This window comes from Urtica dioica, chromosome 6, assembly GCF_054948205.1.
Source record: "Urtica dioica subsp. dioica isolate 48M chromosome 6, U.dioica_male_clone48M_v1_H2, whole genome shotgun sequence".
In the NCBI taxonomy this organism is placed as follows: domain Eukaryota; kingdom Viridiplantae; phylum Streptophyta; class Magnoliopsida; order Rosales; family Urticaceae; genus Urtica; species Urtica dioica.
In genome coordinates, this window is record NC_142761.1 from 40222674 (window position 1) to 40238767 (window position 16094).

General features: G+C 37.5%; 2 protein-coding genes and 1 pseudogene across 7 annotated transcripts; 1 reads left to right on the top strand and 2 right to left on the bottom strand.

Annotated features, from left to right (window-relative positions):
• Positions 1-105: 105 nt before the first annotated feature.
• Positions 106-2875, bottom strand: LOC149394121 (uncharacterized). 4 transcript variants are annotated; one of them, XR_016299717.1, is made up of 6 exons: positions 2811-2875; positions 2604-2699; positions 2368-2500; positions 2057-2147; positions 1208-1981; positions 106-1115 (listed from the first exon to the last, which is right to left on the bottom strand). XR_016299717.1 is itself a non-coding variant. In XM_089616738.1 (6 exons), exons 3-5 carry the CDS (start codon positions 2132-2134, stop codon positions 1585-1587), a joined length of 378 nt encoding a protein of 125 aa, XP_089472864.1. In that variant the 5' UTR covers positions 2135-2147; positions 2368-2500; positions 2604-2864; the 3' UTR covers positions 106-1115; positions 1208-1584. The 4 variants fall into 4 exon arrangements, 1 of the variants encoding a protein (XP_089472864.1); XR_016299716.1 differs by having other exon boundaries at positions 2604-2726; positions 2811-2869; XM_089616738.1 differs by having other exon boundaries at positions 1208-1650; positions 1748-1981; positions 2604-2864.
• Positions 2876-5021: 2146 nt separating this feature from the next.
• LOC149394122 (uncharacterized) lies at positions 5022-7787 on the bottom strand. Of its 3 annotated transcripts, none has more exons than XM_089616737.1 (2): positions 5941-7556; positions 5022-5107 (listed from the first exon to the last, which is right to left on the bottom strand). In XM_089616737.1, exon 1 carries the CDS (start codon positions 7504-7506, stop codon positions 5941-5943), a length of 1566 nt encoding a protein of 521 aa, XP_089472863.1. In that variant the 5' UTR covers positions 7507-7556; the 3' UTR covers positions 5022-5107. The 3 variants fall into 3 exon arrangements, 2 of the variants coding, with proteins under 2 accessions (XP_089472863.1, XP_089472861.1); XR_016299715.1 differs by lacking the exons at positions 5022-5107; positions 5941-7556 and adding exons at positions 5310-5566; positions 7656-7787; XM_089616735.1 differs by lacking the exon at positions 5022-5107 and adding an exon at positions 5310-5566.
• A 1137-nt stretch (positions 7788-8924) lies between these two features.
• Positions 8925-11066, top strand: LOC149394123 (pentatricopeptide repeat-containing protein At4g37170-like; annotated as a pseudogene).
• The last annotated feature ends 5028 nt before the right edge of the window (positions 11067-16094 follow it).

The window sequence follows — 16094 nt, forward strand, 5'->3', positions numbered from 1 at the left end:
CTATCTTGAACCTAAGTAGCATGTTCGCATTAAACACAAGAATTCATCAGTATCACTCAATTGTAATTAGTCCTTTTGTTTTTTGACCTTAAAAGGGATTTTTTTTTTAATCAATGACTCTTTCTTAACAAAATTTAAGTCCATGACCTCATCTTTAAATGAAAGTTATAATATCACACAAATGTCCTTTTCTTTTGTAAGAAGTTAATAATATTTTATTTTAAAAAAGCCTGATAAAAAAAACGCAGCCATATTCCCCAAGCTCCAACGTTGCCGTCGCCGTCACCATCTCCGGCGACCTTTACCACCAACTTCTTCAGCAACCTCCATCGTAATCGATTCCGACGACCTCCGCCGCCAACATCTCCAGTAAGAAATTTATGGTAATGTTAAAGATGCTTACACTACAAAATATTTAAAATAGTAACATTGCTCTATAAATCCATAATCAATAATAAATTAGAAATTATGAAAATTTTCAAGTTTTCATGATTTTCGCGATTCTTAAGTTATGAACACAAACAGTAGTCAACTAGTTCAACTGGGTCGACTGGAGCTAGTTCAGTGGGACCAGTCGGACCGGTCTGGCCAGTTGGACCGGTCTGTGAGGCCACTAACCCATAAAAATTTATCATTTTAAAATTTTTTAGTTACCAATAATTTTATCACAGTTTTTTGATAGGTGAATGTGTCAGTTATCTTATCATGACATAAATTAATTATTTTAGTATTTGAATTTATATTATGAATCTAATGTTATTTTTTTATATGAATGACATGAATTAATTATTTTAGTAAATGTTCCCAATACACTTTCGCTCCGCCTTCTAGTATTGAAATCCATTTATCAACTATTGGATCAATTTCATCTTTATATCCTGAAAATCAATTAATTCGTACAAATCTATTTTTTTTCAACAACAATCAAGTTATTCACTCAAAACATTGAAGACTTAGACAAACCTTTGATTCACCAAAAATAGAAGATAGTTGAGGGGCTGTTTCTTTTTAAATTTTGTTTCCCATCGACAGATTCTTGGCGAGTCATCACTCGCATCGATTCTACGATCGACAATGTGTGGTAAAAACTTCGATATGCACTCAAATGGTAGCAACTGCACATAAATGTCAAGTAAATACAAAATATTAGACAATTGCTTTATTTAACAATTAATTAATATTTACCATCTAAACAAACAAAACTTACCATCAAAGGTAGAACAAACCCACAAAAACTTCATGTAGCACAATATGCCCCTTTGTCATGAACAAGTGATGACCTATTCACTATATCAGATTTTCTAATATTCGTCATGAGATAATCGAAAGAATTTCTTCCCCAAGGGAAGTTGCGGCACGCCTCCAAGTCATCAACGATTCTCAATTCCACATCTCCTAGTCGTATTCTTATCTCGGTGAAGCAATACCGAGGATAAAAAAAATAACACTGCTATCTTCAATTTATTCGTTTTCATTTTTTCATTGAGAATAATGTTTTTTTTTTTTTACTTCTCTTTTGACCTCCTTGACAATCGATCTTCATTCGCAACAGCTTGTCTTTGATATCCACAAAACCGACATTCTTCATACTTGGAAAGTAAAATTCTCTAAAGGCTTCGCTTCCAAAATCTTTCCAACCATCGGGATAATCTGAACATTTCAAGCCGGATATTAAAGCATACTCCACCAAAGAGAATCGGATAAGTATGTCATTTACGACAAACCAACTCTCATGTTTTTTTTCCACCTCTCGACATAACATCATCCACATCGCCGCCAAATTGGTTTCCAAATGATTTGGGATATCGAACAAGTGGCCGAATTGAGAATCCTTAAACCATTGCAAACCTTCAGGATAGTCTTTCAACACTTCTGTTAGGAAATCCACAGTTTCGGCCCATCGACATTTTACTCCAATTTTACATTTGAAGTTTCTTCTATCGACATCCAATTTGAATATTGGACGAGCGACATCCGGAACCTGTAATTTATATACTTTTATTTGAGTATTTATTCATATTATATCAAGCAAGGAAAACGTATAAAAAATTCGTACCTGCTCGACATTATTATGTAAATTTGGTGGCGTTGAACCTATTGTTTCCGAGTCGTCTTCAAATTCCGGTATCGACATATTTTTTTGTGATCTACATTCAAATAGACGAAATTTCAATGCTTATGAGATTGAAATAAAGAGTTAGAGAAATATCCATAGACATATCCATTACATGGGGGTATACTTGGGCACTTTTTATAAGCACCCTTCCATAGAAATATCCATTACATGGAGGTATACTATTTCTAATCTGATTAACAGCTATATCAATAATTCAATTATTACAATAAAAAAAAAAAAACTGTGATTACCTTAAAAAAAATAGCGCTGGGAACAGCTAAAGATTATCCGCTTTAGCGCAGCTGAAATCCAAACACAAGTTCAGGTGATGGACATCTTGAAAACAGGACACGAGGTTTTGCGGGTGAGCCATGGATCGATACACTGAACAAAGTAGTTCCCAGCCAAAAAAAAAAAAAAATACCAGGAATCAGTAGATTATGGCTTGCACTGAAAACAGAAACTTATAAAAGACTTGAAACCTTACATCTTTGTGAAACTTGTGAAAGCATGGGAGATGGTGAACGGTTTCTCCGATAGTCAGGGTTTCCAAACAAATTGCACAAGCTTCTTGGTTATCGGTCTTTTCACAAAAACCGAACAGAAACGACTGATCAATAGCAAATCAAACTGTAGTGTAACATATATTTAGAATTGGGAAAAAGGGACAACTAGAGAGAAAAGTTGTACAAACCTGTACTGCAGATTGTGGCAAACTATTTATCACAGGTGTTTTTGGGGGGTTTTGGTTTTGGGGGGGTTTGGTTCATTCAAAGGATTCGTTCTAATGGGTCAAATGACATAATAAGAACCTAATTTTCAGATGGCATTTTCGTAAATTTGAAAAAACAAATAAGAAAAATAAATAAAAAAATATTATGCTAAGAGAGGAGGTCGTGAATTAAAAACAGACTTTTCTAATGGTTACCAGCTTAAAAAATCCTTCTATAGCTAAGCAATTTAATATGTTCCTTAATAGAGTAGCTTCTTCTGATTACTGTGGGAGCAGGAATCGACCTCACTCCTGAAGAATACACTATTGGGCCTTAGGCCCAATAGCAAGCCCATCACAACATGGCCCAAATCGACGAAAGGGCTGTAAAGGTAAAATTATATTATTTTTGCTCGATTGTAAAAGAAGAAACTGTTTCTGTGATGACCAACATTCTGTGACACTGATACTTTGGTGAAGTGTGGTTTTGTTATCTCCAAAGTAACCTACCTCTTCTTATCCATATTTGTTATGGTGTTTCTATGTCCATGTTGGTATATTTCGACGACATTCTCATCACCGGTAGTTCAAGTTCTGCTGTTGAAAGTTAGATTGGTGACTTGAAGCAAAACTTTGAAGCACGAAACCTTTTATGTCTTGCACTGTAAAAACCTGTCAGTACGCTGAACTCACGTATCTGCCTATGGTAATGACCGCATAGGAAGACTTTATCACGATAACAAGGCCGGAGATCTCGTTCGCTGTGAATCGGGTGTTTCAATTTACGCACAACCGACTCGAGTCTCATTGGAAGGCTGTCAAACGGATTTTGCGATATCTGTCCGGTACTTCTTAATTGGGTCTTCATATTATCATTATATCATATTGATCCACGGAGCATGTGGAGATGGATTTATATTTCGTTCGGGAGAAGGTTGCTCAAGGTGTTCTTCGCGATAAACATGTTCTTTCTCATGATAAACTCGCTGATGTTTTGACTAAAGCAACTCAATTTTCTCGCTTCTCCGATCACTGAGTTTGAGAGGGGCTATATCTTAGGAAGAGTCAGTGTGGTTGCTGAGATGGAATTGACGACTACGCTGATGTGGATGATACTTTTATTCTTCACTTCATGTATTGTGTGAATAATATAAATACCAGACTATTGTCTTTATCTCTATCAGCCTTGCATATAACCGAGATAACTGCGTTAATGGTACGTATAATTTTCGTTCAAGGCTACTTTTGTCTCTGAAAAAGCCTTCCTTGCTTTGCTGTTTTTTTTTTTTTTTTTTTCTTTTGCATTTTTTTTTCATTTCCAATAACACACATTACTTGATCAACAAGCTAGTATATTTCTTTAGCAAATAATTGGTAAGAAGCATATCAGGCTTCTTTGGGTACACAACCTTATTATAAGCATGTCCGTTAAGTTTTGGAAGGGAGAGACTTTGCCATCTTTATTATGAGCATCAATTAGAGTGAGTAATCACTCAATTATACTTGGCTTTCGTTACACATATGCAGCGAAAAAAGCTATTAAAAGCTAAGAAATCATGTCTTAAACCTGGATATGATAATATTTGTGAATGTTCTTTCTTTGAAGATAATATTAGTGGAGGAGAAAAGTTATATATATCAGTGGAGGAGTGAACCTTTCTTTCTAACCAAAAGAACGCTTACCTAACCTTTGCAAATGTTCACTGATGAATGTCTCAATGAGAGATTACAGGAGTCCCTTTGCACCCAATAGAACAATTTACAGAGCCAACTGATGAAAGGAAAACAAAGTCTTAAGATAATCATTAGTAACAAAAATCAGTAAGATCAAATGCTTAAAATGTTTTCAACCATTTACAACCATGTTCTCCAAAAGTGGAAACCGTAAACAAAATAAAAAGCTGATGCATTAGGAGTTGAAATAAGGTACAATTAAGTCCTTTCAGAATATGTTACTCTGACTCGAAAAATTATGAGCCTTAACATGTCCTAAATAAGTAATAACCGCTGCCTATTGCAGTGTTATTTTACAAGTGATTTCAGCCTCGTTTCATGAATCTTCTTCAAAGCGTTCCTTGTTAGGTAATCAGGTAACACGCCACTGCAGATCATATCCTTGAGAAGCTTGAGAGCTAAATCTATTCGTCCCATCTTTACGCAGCCTTGGACCAGAGTGTTGTATGAAACGGTATTCGGCAGAATATTCTTTGATGACGTTTCTTCAAACAACTCATTTGCCTTCTCCATCTCACCTTGTAGGCAATACCCATTTATAGTTTCTGAGAAAGTTTTGACCAAGTGTTTCAGTTTTGACCAATTGAAGTTGGTTTTCATCCAATTCCTAGTGTTTTTGTGATTTTCGCCCAAATATTTGTTCTTTCGACCAATTTTAAATTGTATCTAATTTTTACGACTAATTTTAGATTAAATTCGACCTATCTCTTGTGTTGGGTGTTGACCAATTGGGTGTAATGTATTTGTTTTATGGATGAAAGCGAGAACATTAAAAACGTTTCACAGTTCGCACATTGAACCTCTTTTGTCAAAGAAATAAAACTCGAAGTCACATTGGATTCATCACTTAAAAACACGCAAGAGAAATGGAACCACTGGTTTTTTTTTTCTTTAAATAAAAGTTACAGCAACTCCTACGATTCTGCAGCCGGCTCGTCATTAAAAATCTACACTTTCTATTTCGCCAAATGCTCCAAACACACAAGAGCGTCCCGTTTTCATTCCTGATCAAATTAAATTAGGAATGAACATATTAAGAAACGTTAAACTGAAGAATTAACACATACTCGCATCGCATCAACTCCTTGTAATTACACTCTCAGTTGATAGATTTTATCTTTGTGTGATACAAAAGAAAGGAAAAAAGGCTACAGAATGCGAGAAGATAGTAAAAAAAAACAATTGGTGCCTAACAGACTGTAATAATGGAATCATTTTCCATAAAAGGAAAAATTTGTTAGGTGCAGTTGATTCCAAATTTTGGTGCCTAACACAACTGCGCGAGAAAAATTTGTTCATGCTCGTGCAAATTTTTTAAAATTGCATAAAAGTAAAATAAATAGCGAAATAAACCTGCAGCTGATGAACATGGACCCACCTACTGAGCAATGACTAGAGGTTTTTTAGCGTGGATCTTCTTCAAAATGTTCCGTGTTATATAATCAGGAACCACACCATCACAGATCATATCCTTGAGAAGCTTGAGAGCAACATCTATTTGTCCCACTTTTACGTAGCCTTTGACCAGAGTGTTGTATGAAATGATATTCGGCAGAAATGACATTTCTTCAAACATCTCCTTTGCCTTCTCCATTGCACCTTGTAGGCAATATCCATGTATCAATGTGTTGTAAGTTATTAGATTAGGCTGCGAACCATTTTGAATCATTGCTTCAAACAATTGCTGAGCCTTATCCATCTTCCCATTCCTAGCAAAGCCATCGCTGAGAATACTTAGAGTCACAATGTCTGGGAAGATCTTCCGTGTGACCATCTTGTCAAACAACTTCTTGGCTCCTTCCGTGTTATTCGAACGACACAGCCCACATATCAAAGAGCTGTATGTGATAACGTCAGGAGTTAGACCTCTTTGAATCATCGACCCAAACACAGCCAGAGCATCTTTTATCCTTCCAGCCTTGGAGAAAGCATCCACTAAGATATTGTATGTTACTACATTCGGCGATACACCTTGATCCTTCATTTTTTCAAACAGCTCTTTGGCTTCTCTCCATAAGCCCAACTTGCACAACCCGTAGATCAAAGAATTGTATGTGTAGACATTGGGGAGGATTCCCGAATCGACCATCTTCTCGATGAACAGAGTTGCTTCTTCCACTCGGCCAGCCTTACACAATGCATCAATTATAGAATTGAATGTGATAACTTCAGGCTTGACACCTTTTGATGGCATCGTCTTAAACAGTGATATCGCTTCGTCGATTTTCTCATTTTTGCAAAGCGAATCAATGACAATACTGTAGGTATGAACATCCCGAGAAACTCCATCGTTATGCATGTCAACTAGAAGTTTTTGTACTTCTTCCAAACGGCCAGATTTGCACAACCCATGAATCAGTGAATTATAGCAAACAACATTAGGCTGAAGACCGCGGCTGGTCAGTTCCCGAAACAAGCACAATGCCTCCTCAGTTCGTCTTTCTTTACAGAGCCCGTCAATGATCGCATTAAAGCTGTATAAATCCAGTTTGATCCCTTCAAAGTTGACGATTCGCTTAAGAAGACCGATTGCCCGTTGGGTCTCTCCGGCCTTACAAAACCCATTGATGATGGTCCCATATGTTGCCTCGCTGCACAACTCTTTCTGTTGCTCGACCATCTTCTCGAACAAATCCATAGCCTCAGCCATAGAACCTTCCTTACAAAGCCCGTCGAGAAGAGTATTCATGGTGAACGAATTAGGACGAATCCCGCTTTTAATGGCCACTGAGAGAACTGAGAAGCCTGACTTCGCACTGTTTGACCGCCACAAACATTTGGCAACGATGTTGAGAGTACAAACATCGGGTTCGAAATCGGACCCACGAAACTTGACGAGGTGAGAGTACATCGAGACCACAGTGGAGCACTGGTTCATCTTCGACATTGCCCCAATCAAATGATTAAAACTCCGAACAGAGGGCATGGGTCTCATATCAGACATGTCATTGAAGAGACGCAGAGCTTCGCCTATAGACAAGTCTCGAGATTTGCACCGAGTTTGGACCAATTTCTCAAATTCAGTTGTACTACTACCATAAGCATAGCTACAAGATCGAAAATGAGCAAAACTAGAGAAGATTGAACAATTACCAGAGGATCTTCTGCTCAGCATTTGGAAATTCATCTTCTTAGAACGGATTTTCTTCTTCTTTTTTTCGATTTCGCATCCGCAGGTCGACAAACCGCCCTATTTTCTTTCCTACTTTGTTTTGCTTTCTAGTTCTGTTCATTCTTGTTATATTTTCTTTAGTTTAAACTTTGATTTTTGTAACGAAGTCATAGAATTTCAACTCCACATTTTGTACGGAAATTACAAATTCGGATATGTTTAGCATTTTTCAATATATCATAATGATAATAATTGTTTGATTTACCTTTACTAGGTAAAATAATATCATTTTAGCTCAATATGATAAAGAACAAACTGTTTAAAATAACATTATGGTTACCTTAATTAAAACTAAGTTTTAAATATATAATATTTAAAAATACAGTCCTAATTACCCGTCGTAACTTATTTATATATTGTAAATTAAATTGACAATTTTCTTAAATAATATATTAAATTGATATTATTCTTAAATAATATTGACATGCGTGGTGAGATGTATTTTCCGAAACTCTATTGGATTTGGTTTTTTGGCCTATATTACTTTTCTCGCCCGACTTTTTTGTCCGATTGTTGCGGAATCTATGACTATTTTGGAAGACTTGAAGAAAGCTCGTTTTGAAGAAAGCTCGTTTGGAAGGATTGCGACGTGGTGGTGACCAAGATGATTTCAAAAATCAATGTTGGCCTCGTTATTTCGGATATATTTGTTGTTTTTGTCTCTTCTTGTTGTTTCTCTTAAATGGTCTTTATGTTTAGAACTTGTAATATATTAAAAAAAAAAAAAAAAAAAAAAAAAAAAAAAAAAAAAAAAAAGCTATTAGTCTTGACTTTGATGTAAATTGAGTTAAAAGATGAGGCTTTGATGGAAATGTCTCATGAATTTTAGGGGTTTATGAACCCACTATTTGTCCCAAAAAAAAAATTACAACTTTGGTGTGTAAAGATTTCAATATTTTTTTTTAATATGAAACCAATGTTAAATCGGTACGTCCCTTCTTTAGTTTCTTGTGATTTATTTTTTGTTATCTTCTCTTGTGCTTGCTTGGCCGTAGATGTTGGTTCTTCAATATATACCCATATATTTATGTGATAATATAAATAATATTGGTTGAGGAACATAAGTAAAATCGGTCCTAATTGTTTGCAGACAAACGGTCAAAATGAGAACCAAGTCAAGCTTAATTACTAACACCATAGAAATAGTGTAAAACTACATAGCATCAGTCAAGAGTAAAGCTATTCCCTTTTATTGAACTCGTTGCTCTTATCTTATGTCGAAAGAAAATAAATAAAATTATGAAACGTCTGGTTTTTACAAGAATCTCGCACCATAAGAGAAACGTTTCATCTTCATCAGAGACCCGTTTGAGTAAACCTGTCTCCAACAAGCCTTTCTTCAAGTTCGACTCAACTAAAGAGAGCCTCGTAAGTCGTCTGTGCCAGGAAAAGAAATACACGGAAGCCATAGATGTCCTGTGCTCGCAGAACCGTCTGAGAGAGGCTGTTCGACTCCTCGACCATATAGAAAAGCCTTCGGCTTTACTCTACTCAGCTCTGATACACCGTTGCCTTCAACACCGAGCTCTCGAAGAAGGAAGAACCGTTCACGCTCACACCAAAGCCTCGGGGTTCGTTCCCGGGACGGTCATTTCGAACCGGGTCATCGACATGTACGTGAAATGTGGGAGCCTCAACGAGGCACGTAAGGTGTTCGACGAAATGCCCGACAGAGACTTGTGTTCTTGGAACACTTTGATTTCCGGGTACGCGAAATCGGGGCAGGCCGATCGGGCAAGAAAGCTTTTCGACGAGATGGGCGAGAGAGATAACTTCTCTTGGTCGGCGATGATGTCCGGTTACGTCCGCTCCGATCGGCCCCGAGAGGCTTTGGAGCTATTTCGGACGATGCGAACAAGCGGCGAGAATCTCAAGCCCAACATGTTCACAGTGTCTAGTGCTCTCGCGGCCTCGGGCGCGGTGCGGTGCCTGAGAACGGGGAAGGAGATTCACGGCCACATGACTCGGACGGGTTTGGATTCGGACTTGGTGGTTTGGAGCGCCCTTTTGGATATGTACGGAAAATGCGGGAGCGTCGACGAAGCCAGGCACGTCTTCGACAAGATGGCCGATCGAGACGTGGTCTCGTGGACCGCGATGATCGACAGGTACTTCGAAGAGAAAAGGAGCGACGAGGGCTTCGCTTTGTTCTCGAGCCTCGTCGTCGGCTCGGGGAAAACGAGGCCCAACGAGTTCACGTTCGCCTCGGTTCTGAACGCTTGCGCCGATCGAGCGGCCGAGGAGCTCGGGAAGCAGGTCCACGGGTACATGACCCGTTCCGGGTTCGACCCGAGCTCGTTCGCCGGGAGCGCCCTCGTCCACATGTACATGAAATGCGGGAACGTCGAGAGAGGGAAAAGGGTCTTCGAAGGAATGCCCGACCGAGACCTCGTCTCGTGGACTTCGCTCATCGTCGGGTACGCTCAGCACGGTTATCCGAACGAGGCGCTCCGAGTCTTCGAATCGCTGCTGAAATCGGGGACGAAACCCGACCACGTCACATTCGTCGGCGTTCTCTCCGCTTGCGTCCACGCCGGGCTCGTCGACAAAGGGCTCGAGTATTTCCGCTCGATAAAATCCCGGCACGGGATCAAACACACCCCGGACCACTACGCGTGCGTTGTCGATTTGCTGGCTCGGTCCGGGCGGTTAAAAGAAGCCGAGGAGATCATCGACGAGATGCCCTTGAAGCCCAACAAGTACCTCTGGGCCGCGCTGCTCGGTGGATCCAGAATCCACGGGAACCTCGGGCTCGCGAAACGAGCCGCCGAGGCTCTGTTCGAGATCGAGCCCGAGAACCCCGCGACTTACGTCACTCTCGCGAACGCGTACTCGAAATCGGGATTGTGGGTCGAAGCCGCGAGCGTGAGAAAGGTTATGGACGAGAAGAAGGTCGTGTCGAGGCCCGGGATGAGCTGGATCGAGGTCGGGAGAGAGAAACACGTGTTCGTGGCCGGGGACAAATCGCACCCGAGATACAGAGAGATAGACGGGTTTTTGAAAGAGCTCCGGAGGAGGATGAAGGAAGATGGGTATTTCCCTGACATCGAAGAGTAGCGCAGAAAGAGCAAGACCTGTCTCGTCACAGCTGAGAAGCTCGCGGTCGCTTTCGGGGTCGTTTAACGACTCCGCGGGGAACGACGATCAAGGTTTTCAAGAGAATCTGAGGACTTGCGTCGATTGCCATAACGCCATCAAGTTCGTCTCGAAGATCGTCGAGAGAAGGATTATTGTTGAGGGATTCGAGTCGCTTTCATTGTTTCGAAAACGGGACTTGTTCCTGCAGAGACTATTGGCAATCAAAACATGTCCCGAACCAAACAACATGTTGAAGGGCAGCGAATCAATAGAATTGAAGCCCTTGGAACCTTGTCTCTTGTCATGTTTATATAGAATTTGCTGTGTGTTTATACCTCAGCATTTTTGTTTACATGTTGAAGATGTCATTAAAAAAAATCATCCATTAAAAAAATTGTGTCATCCCTTGAACATCAATGTACACATTTGGTCTCTAGTTTATGTGTACATTGTCATTTTTTCAAAAACTATTCATGTTAACTTGGTTTGAATATCCCGGGAATAAAATTTTGTGTGCATTGAACAGACCTCATCTTCAAGAAACCAAAATGAATTTTGTTCAATTTGCTGCATAACCTTTATCAACTAAAAGAATTATTTGGACAAATGTTCATACACGTAGCCATGCTCATTGACGCTTCGATTAGTAAACGAACCCGTATTATCTAGCTCATCTGAGATCAAATTGATATTCACTTAACTCACTATCTTCAAAGATTTTCACATTTGGAATAATCATTCTCACATATTGACCTTAAAACATATTACAAAATCGAACACTTTGACCTTTAACAATCAGACCATCTTCTTGATGAATTGATTTGCTTCTTCCACTCGGCCAACCTTACACAACGCAACAATCAGAGAAGTGAATGTGACAACATCAGGCTCGACACCATTTGTTGGCATCGATTCAAACAGTGAGATCGCATCTTGGATTTTATCGACTTTACAAAGTGAATCAATGAGAACACTGTAAGTGTGGACATTAGGCAAAACTCCATCATTATCCATGTCAGCTAGAAGTTTCTGTACTTCTTCCAAGCGGCCAGATTTGCATAATCCATTAATCAATGAGTTATAGCTAGCAACATTAAGCTGAAGACCGCGGCTGGTTAGGTCCCGGAACAAGCTCAATGCCTCCTCAGTTCGTCCTTCTTTACAGAGCCCGTCAATGATCGCATTAAAGCTGTGTAAATCTTGATCCCTTCAAAGTTGACGATTCGCTTAAGAAGACCGTCAATGACCGCTTGGACGGCCAACAAAACCAGTACAAAGAAATGACAGCTGAAGATCGATCCAAATCCTTCATCGAACAGTCGAATCGGATGCGTCTTATTTTGGGCCTGCGATTTAAGAAACAAAGCAGCTTTAATAAATTAAAAAAAAAAAAAAAAAAATTGTATTCAGATTGAATCGGTTTCTACCAAAAACAAAATAAGAGAATCAAGACCACCACAACTACTAGAAGCGGAACAAAACAGAAGTCACAAATTTGTATTCCCTTTTCTTTTCTTTTCTTTTTTTTTTTTTTGCCAAAAACAAATAAGAGAATCACGACAACAAGTACTAGAAGCAGAACACGATCAATAAGAAAATGGTCATTTGGAGAATATTGAACAGAAGATTAACATGAGTTACCGGAATGGCCGACGGTCAACATCATGGAGCTTCTTCGACCTCATAACTCTTTTTCGGCGATTCAAATCTATTCTAAACTGACCTAGGTTTCCATTTATTTATAGCCTGTTATTTTTTTTTTCTTTTTTTTTTAAGGAATTTGAGCATATACTACCGTTACCTTATATTAAGCAGTTCACATTTTTTTTTATTTAAACCTAATTTATTTACGCAATATCCCCAAATTTGAAGTTTAAACCTTAAATAAAATAAATTTTATTAACTACTTTCGTTATCTTAATAATGATTGTACTTGTACATACTGTTGGAATAAATGATATTAAAGAGTATTTAATATCTCGTGATTAGCTGATTTGTTGCTAAGATTTGAGTGGAGTCCACTCATCGAAATCGTTTAATTCCAACGTATTTTTATTCCTCGTTGCGATTGGTATAAGATTGAATATTTATTCGCCAAAATCATTGTTATATTAAATGAGAAATTGATGTTCAAAATATGTAGAAAAATATCAATATTTTTGGAAAACGAATGTGTTGTGGTTGAGTGTATACATACAAGAGTTTCACATGGCTGAGATATGTGGACTTTGTGTGAGCTTATATACCAATTTTAGTCAAAAATGGTTTGAGTTCCCAAGATTGACTCAATTTTGTAGAAGAATAATGGTTTAGAAAAGTCCAAATTCACCACACACGTGCGCCGCTGTCGCCGTCCGAGCCGAGCCGGTCGGTTGATTGGGCTGGGCTCAAACATTAATTTTATCCTTCCAGAATATTATTTGGTATTTAAGTGTGGTGTGTAGTGCTTGTAATCGTGCACTTGAGGGCTATTACATCTAGTTAATGTCCAGACTTGATTGGTGCGTGTGAATTCTCTCAAACGATTTGTAACCGAAGTCTTCCACTCCTATATAAAGATCAATACACATTGATTGTGTGGTCGAACATCAATGGCAATGCTGTAACCGAAGTCTTCCACTCCTATATAAAGATCTCTTATGCTCTCATTTGAACCCACCGAAGCAAGCCTTCAAACAGTTTCATCTCTTCCTCCAGAAATTTGAGTTTGTTTTCTTTTGTAGTCCGGTGGTAAGTTCTGACATAGAGTTTTGTTCGTTGGAGTCGTACGCTGTGGTGCACCGTCTGTCTCATCATCGTTGTATTTTCTGAAGCTCTTGCTCATTATTTCTAACACTCAGTGGGAGAGCAATATTGCTTTAAGGAGATCGTCTAACGAGCCCCGACGATACCTTGGTGTTTTATTTTCGGTTAAATTTTGTGTTATTTCTTTTTAATCGATTTTTGTCTATTCTTTTTTTGTTTTATTTTATTATTTTCGTTGACTATTATTTCCAAAGATTTTTGCAAATCGTCTTTTATCAAGTAGTTATTAATAATTACTCGAACACATACTTCATGTGATAGATTTTGTTAAGATAAATGTTTCATATGACTCGTTGATAATGTTTGGTTTTTCGATTTTCGGTGGTTACATACAGGTAGGAGGATGATTATGTTTGTTTCATTGTCGTTTTTTTTTATGAAAGGTTTTGACGAGGTACACTTTTTTTCTTGATGAGGTTTCGGTCGTCGTTTTCGGCAAGGTGAAGTTAAAAAAAAAAATTGGCTTTTCTAAAAATCTACACCACTAACTCGAGATCTTGATTTTTCTTAAGTTTCAAAAATGAAAATATTGTAAAAAAAAGTGGATTGATTACACGCCAGTATAAATATGTATGTCATCAAAATTTCCTAAAATTAGGATCATCTCCAAATAATAAGCCATCAACATTGAGGCGCTTTTGCTTAGGTTTGTTTACAATCATTAGCTTGTCTTCTCATTTCTTTGATTTCCTATGTTAAAAATATATATATATATATATATATATATATATATAGTAATCATGTGAGTCGATCATATTGGCCAACTACCTTGGCCAGTGAAACAGACAGATCGAACCACCCAATGTTGAGCCATATATTTACATTATAGTTCATGGTCTCAAACATATGCATCTAAATGACTTGGTTTTTAGTTCGATTTGGTTTCGCTCGTTTTCAATAAAGCTGAATCCTAGTGAAAAATACCTATGAATTAGAAATTGCCACATTGGTCAGCGGGGAAGTGATACTATGTACAATGAATAATTTATGTTTATAACCTAGCAATCTTGTTCTCACAATGAGAACAATAATATAATTTACCTTATTTCTTAAATAAATAAAACTAATTTATGAGAATCATCCCATGTGCAGCGTTTTTGTTTAGTTTCGTTATAGCCATCAAATTTGTTATGTATTTACAATTGTTAGAATGTCTTCTCAGTTTCTTGATGCCCTATCTTAATGTCTATAATTCCCTAAAAAAAATGTCTATAATTAAAATAAAATAATAATAAAAAAGTAAAAAACACACTAACACTCATACAATAACCCCTTTCTAATACAACTTATGACTCTAATAAAATAATAATAAAAAACACACTAACACTCATACAAGGGAAAATAACCAAGGATTAAAATTCCGGGGGAACCGGACGGGAACCGGTCCGGTTCCCCCTTTTTGGAGCTACCCGGCACCGGAACCACCAAAACCGGAGTTTTTCGGTGGTTCCGGGGGAACCGGACCGGGATCCGGGTAGGAACCCGGTTCCCATTTTCCGGTCCGGTTCAATTAAAAAAAAAAAAACCGGGTATAAATACCCGGTTTACCTAAAAAAATCTTCATTTGGGACGGGAAGAAGAAGCTGAAAACCCGCCGCGACCAAGACCAGATCTGCCAGCTTCCCGACCGGATCCCGCCGTCTCGCCAAGTTCACGACGCGCCGAAGGCCAAATATTCCCAGATCCCGCCGGTAATCCATTTCCCGATCCACTTCCCGGCCAAATTTAATTTTTTGATGATTTTGAGTTTAAAACTTGAAATTTCTTGATAATTTTTTAAGATGAAGTATAAATTGATAGTTGTGAACTTAAATTTAGTGTTGATTTAAGGTTTGTGTTCATGATTCTAATTTTTTGTAATTAATCCGAATTATTTGATAATTTTTTTATTATTTAGTGATGATTAAGGTTATTATGAAGTAATTTATTGATTTATGAAGACATTTTGTGACTTGTTTTTTATTTTAGAAATTTTGAGTTGATGTTTGTAATTTTTTTGGATTTAATCCGAATTATTTGGTAATTTTTTGATTATTTAGTGATGATTAAGGTTATGATGAAGTAATTTATTGATTTATGAAGACATTTTGTGATTTGTTTTTAATTTTAGAAATTTTGTGTTGATGTTTATAATTTTTTTGGTAATTAATCCGAATTATTTAGTAATTTTGTGACTAGTTAGTGATGATTAAGGTTATGTAAACTTGTTTATTGATTTATGAAGAAATTGTTATGAATTGTTGTTAATTTTAGAGTTTGTGTTGATGTTTATAATTATTTTGGTAATTAATCCGAATTATTTAGTAATTTTGTGACTAGTTAGTGATGATTAAGGTTATGTAAACTTGTTTATTGATTTATGAAGAAATTTTGTGACTTGTTTTTCATTTTACAGTTTTTGTATATTACAAGTTGATAATTAGTTAGTGATATTGTGTAAATGTTATTTGTTAATTTCTAGATTACAAGTTGCAAGA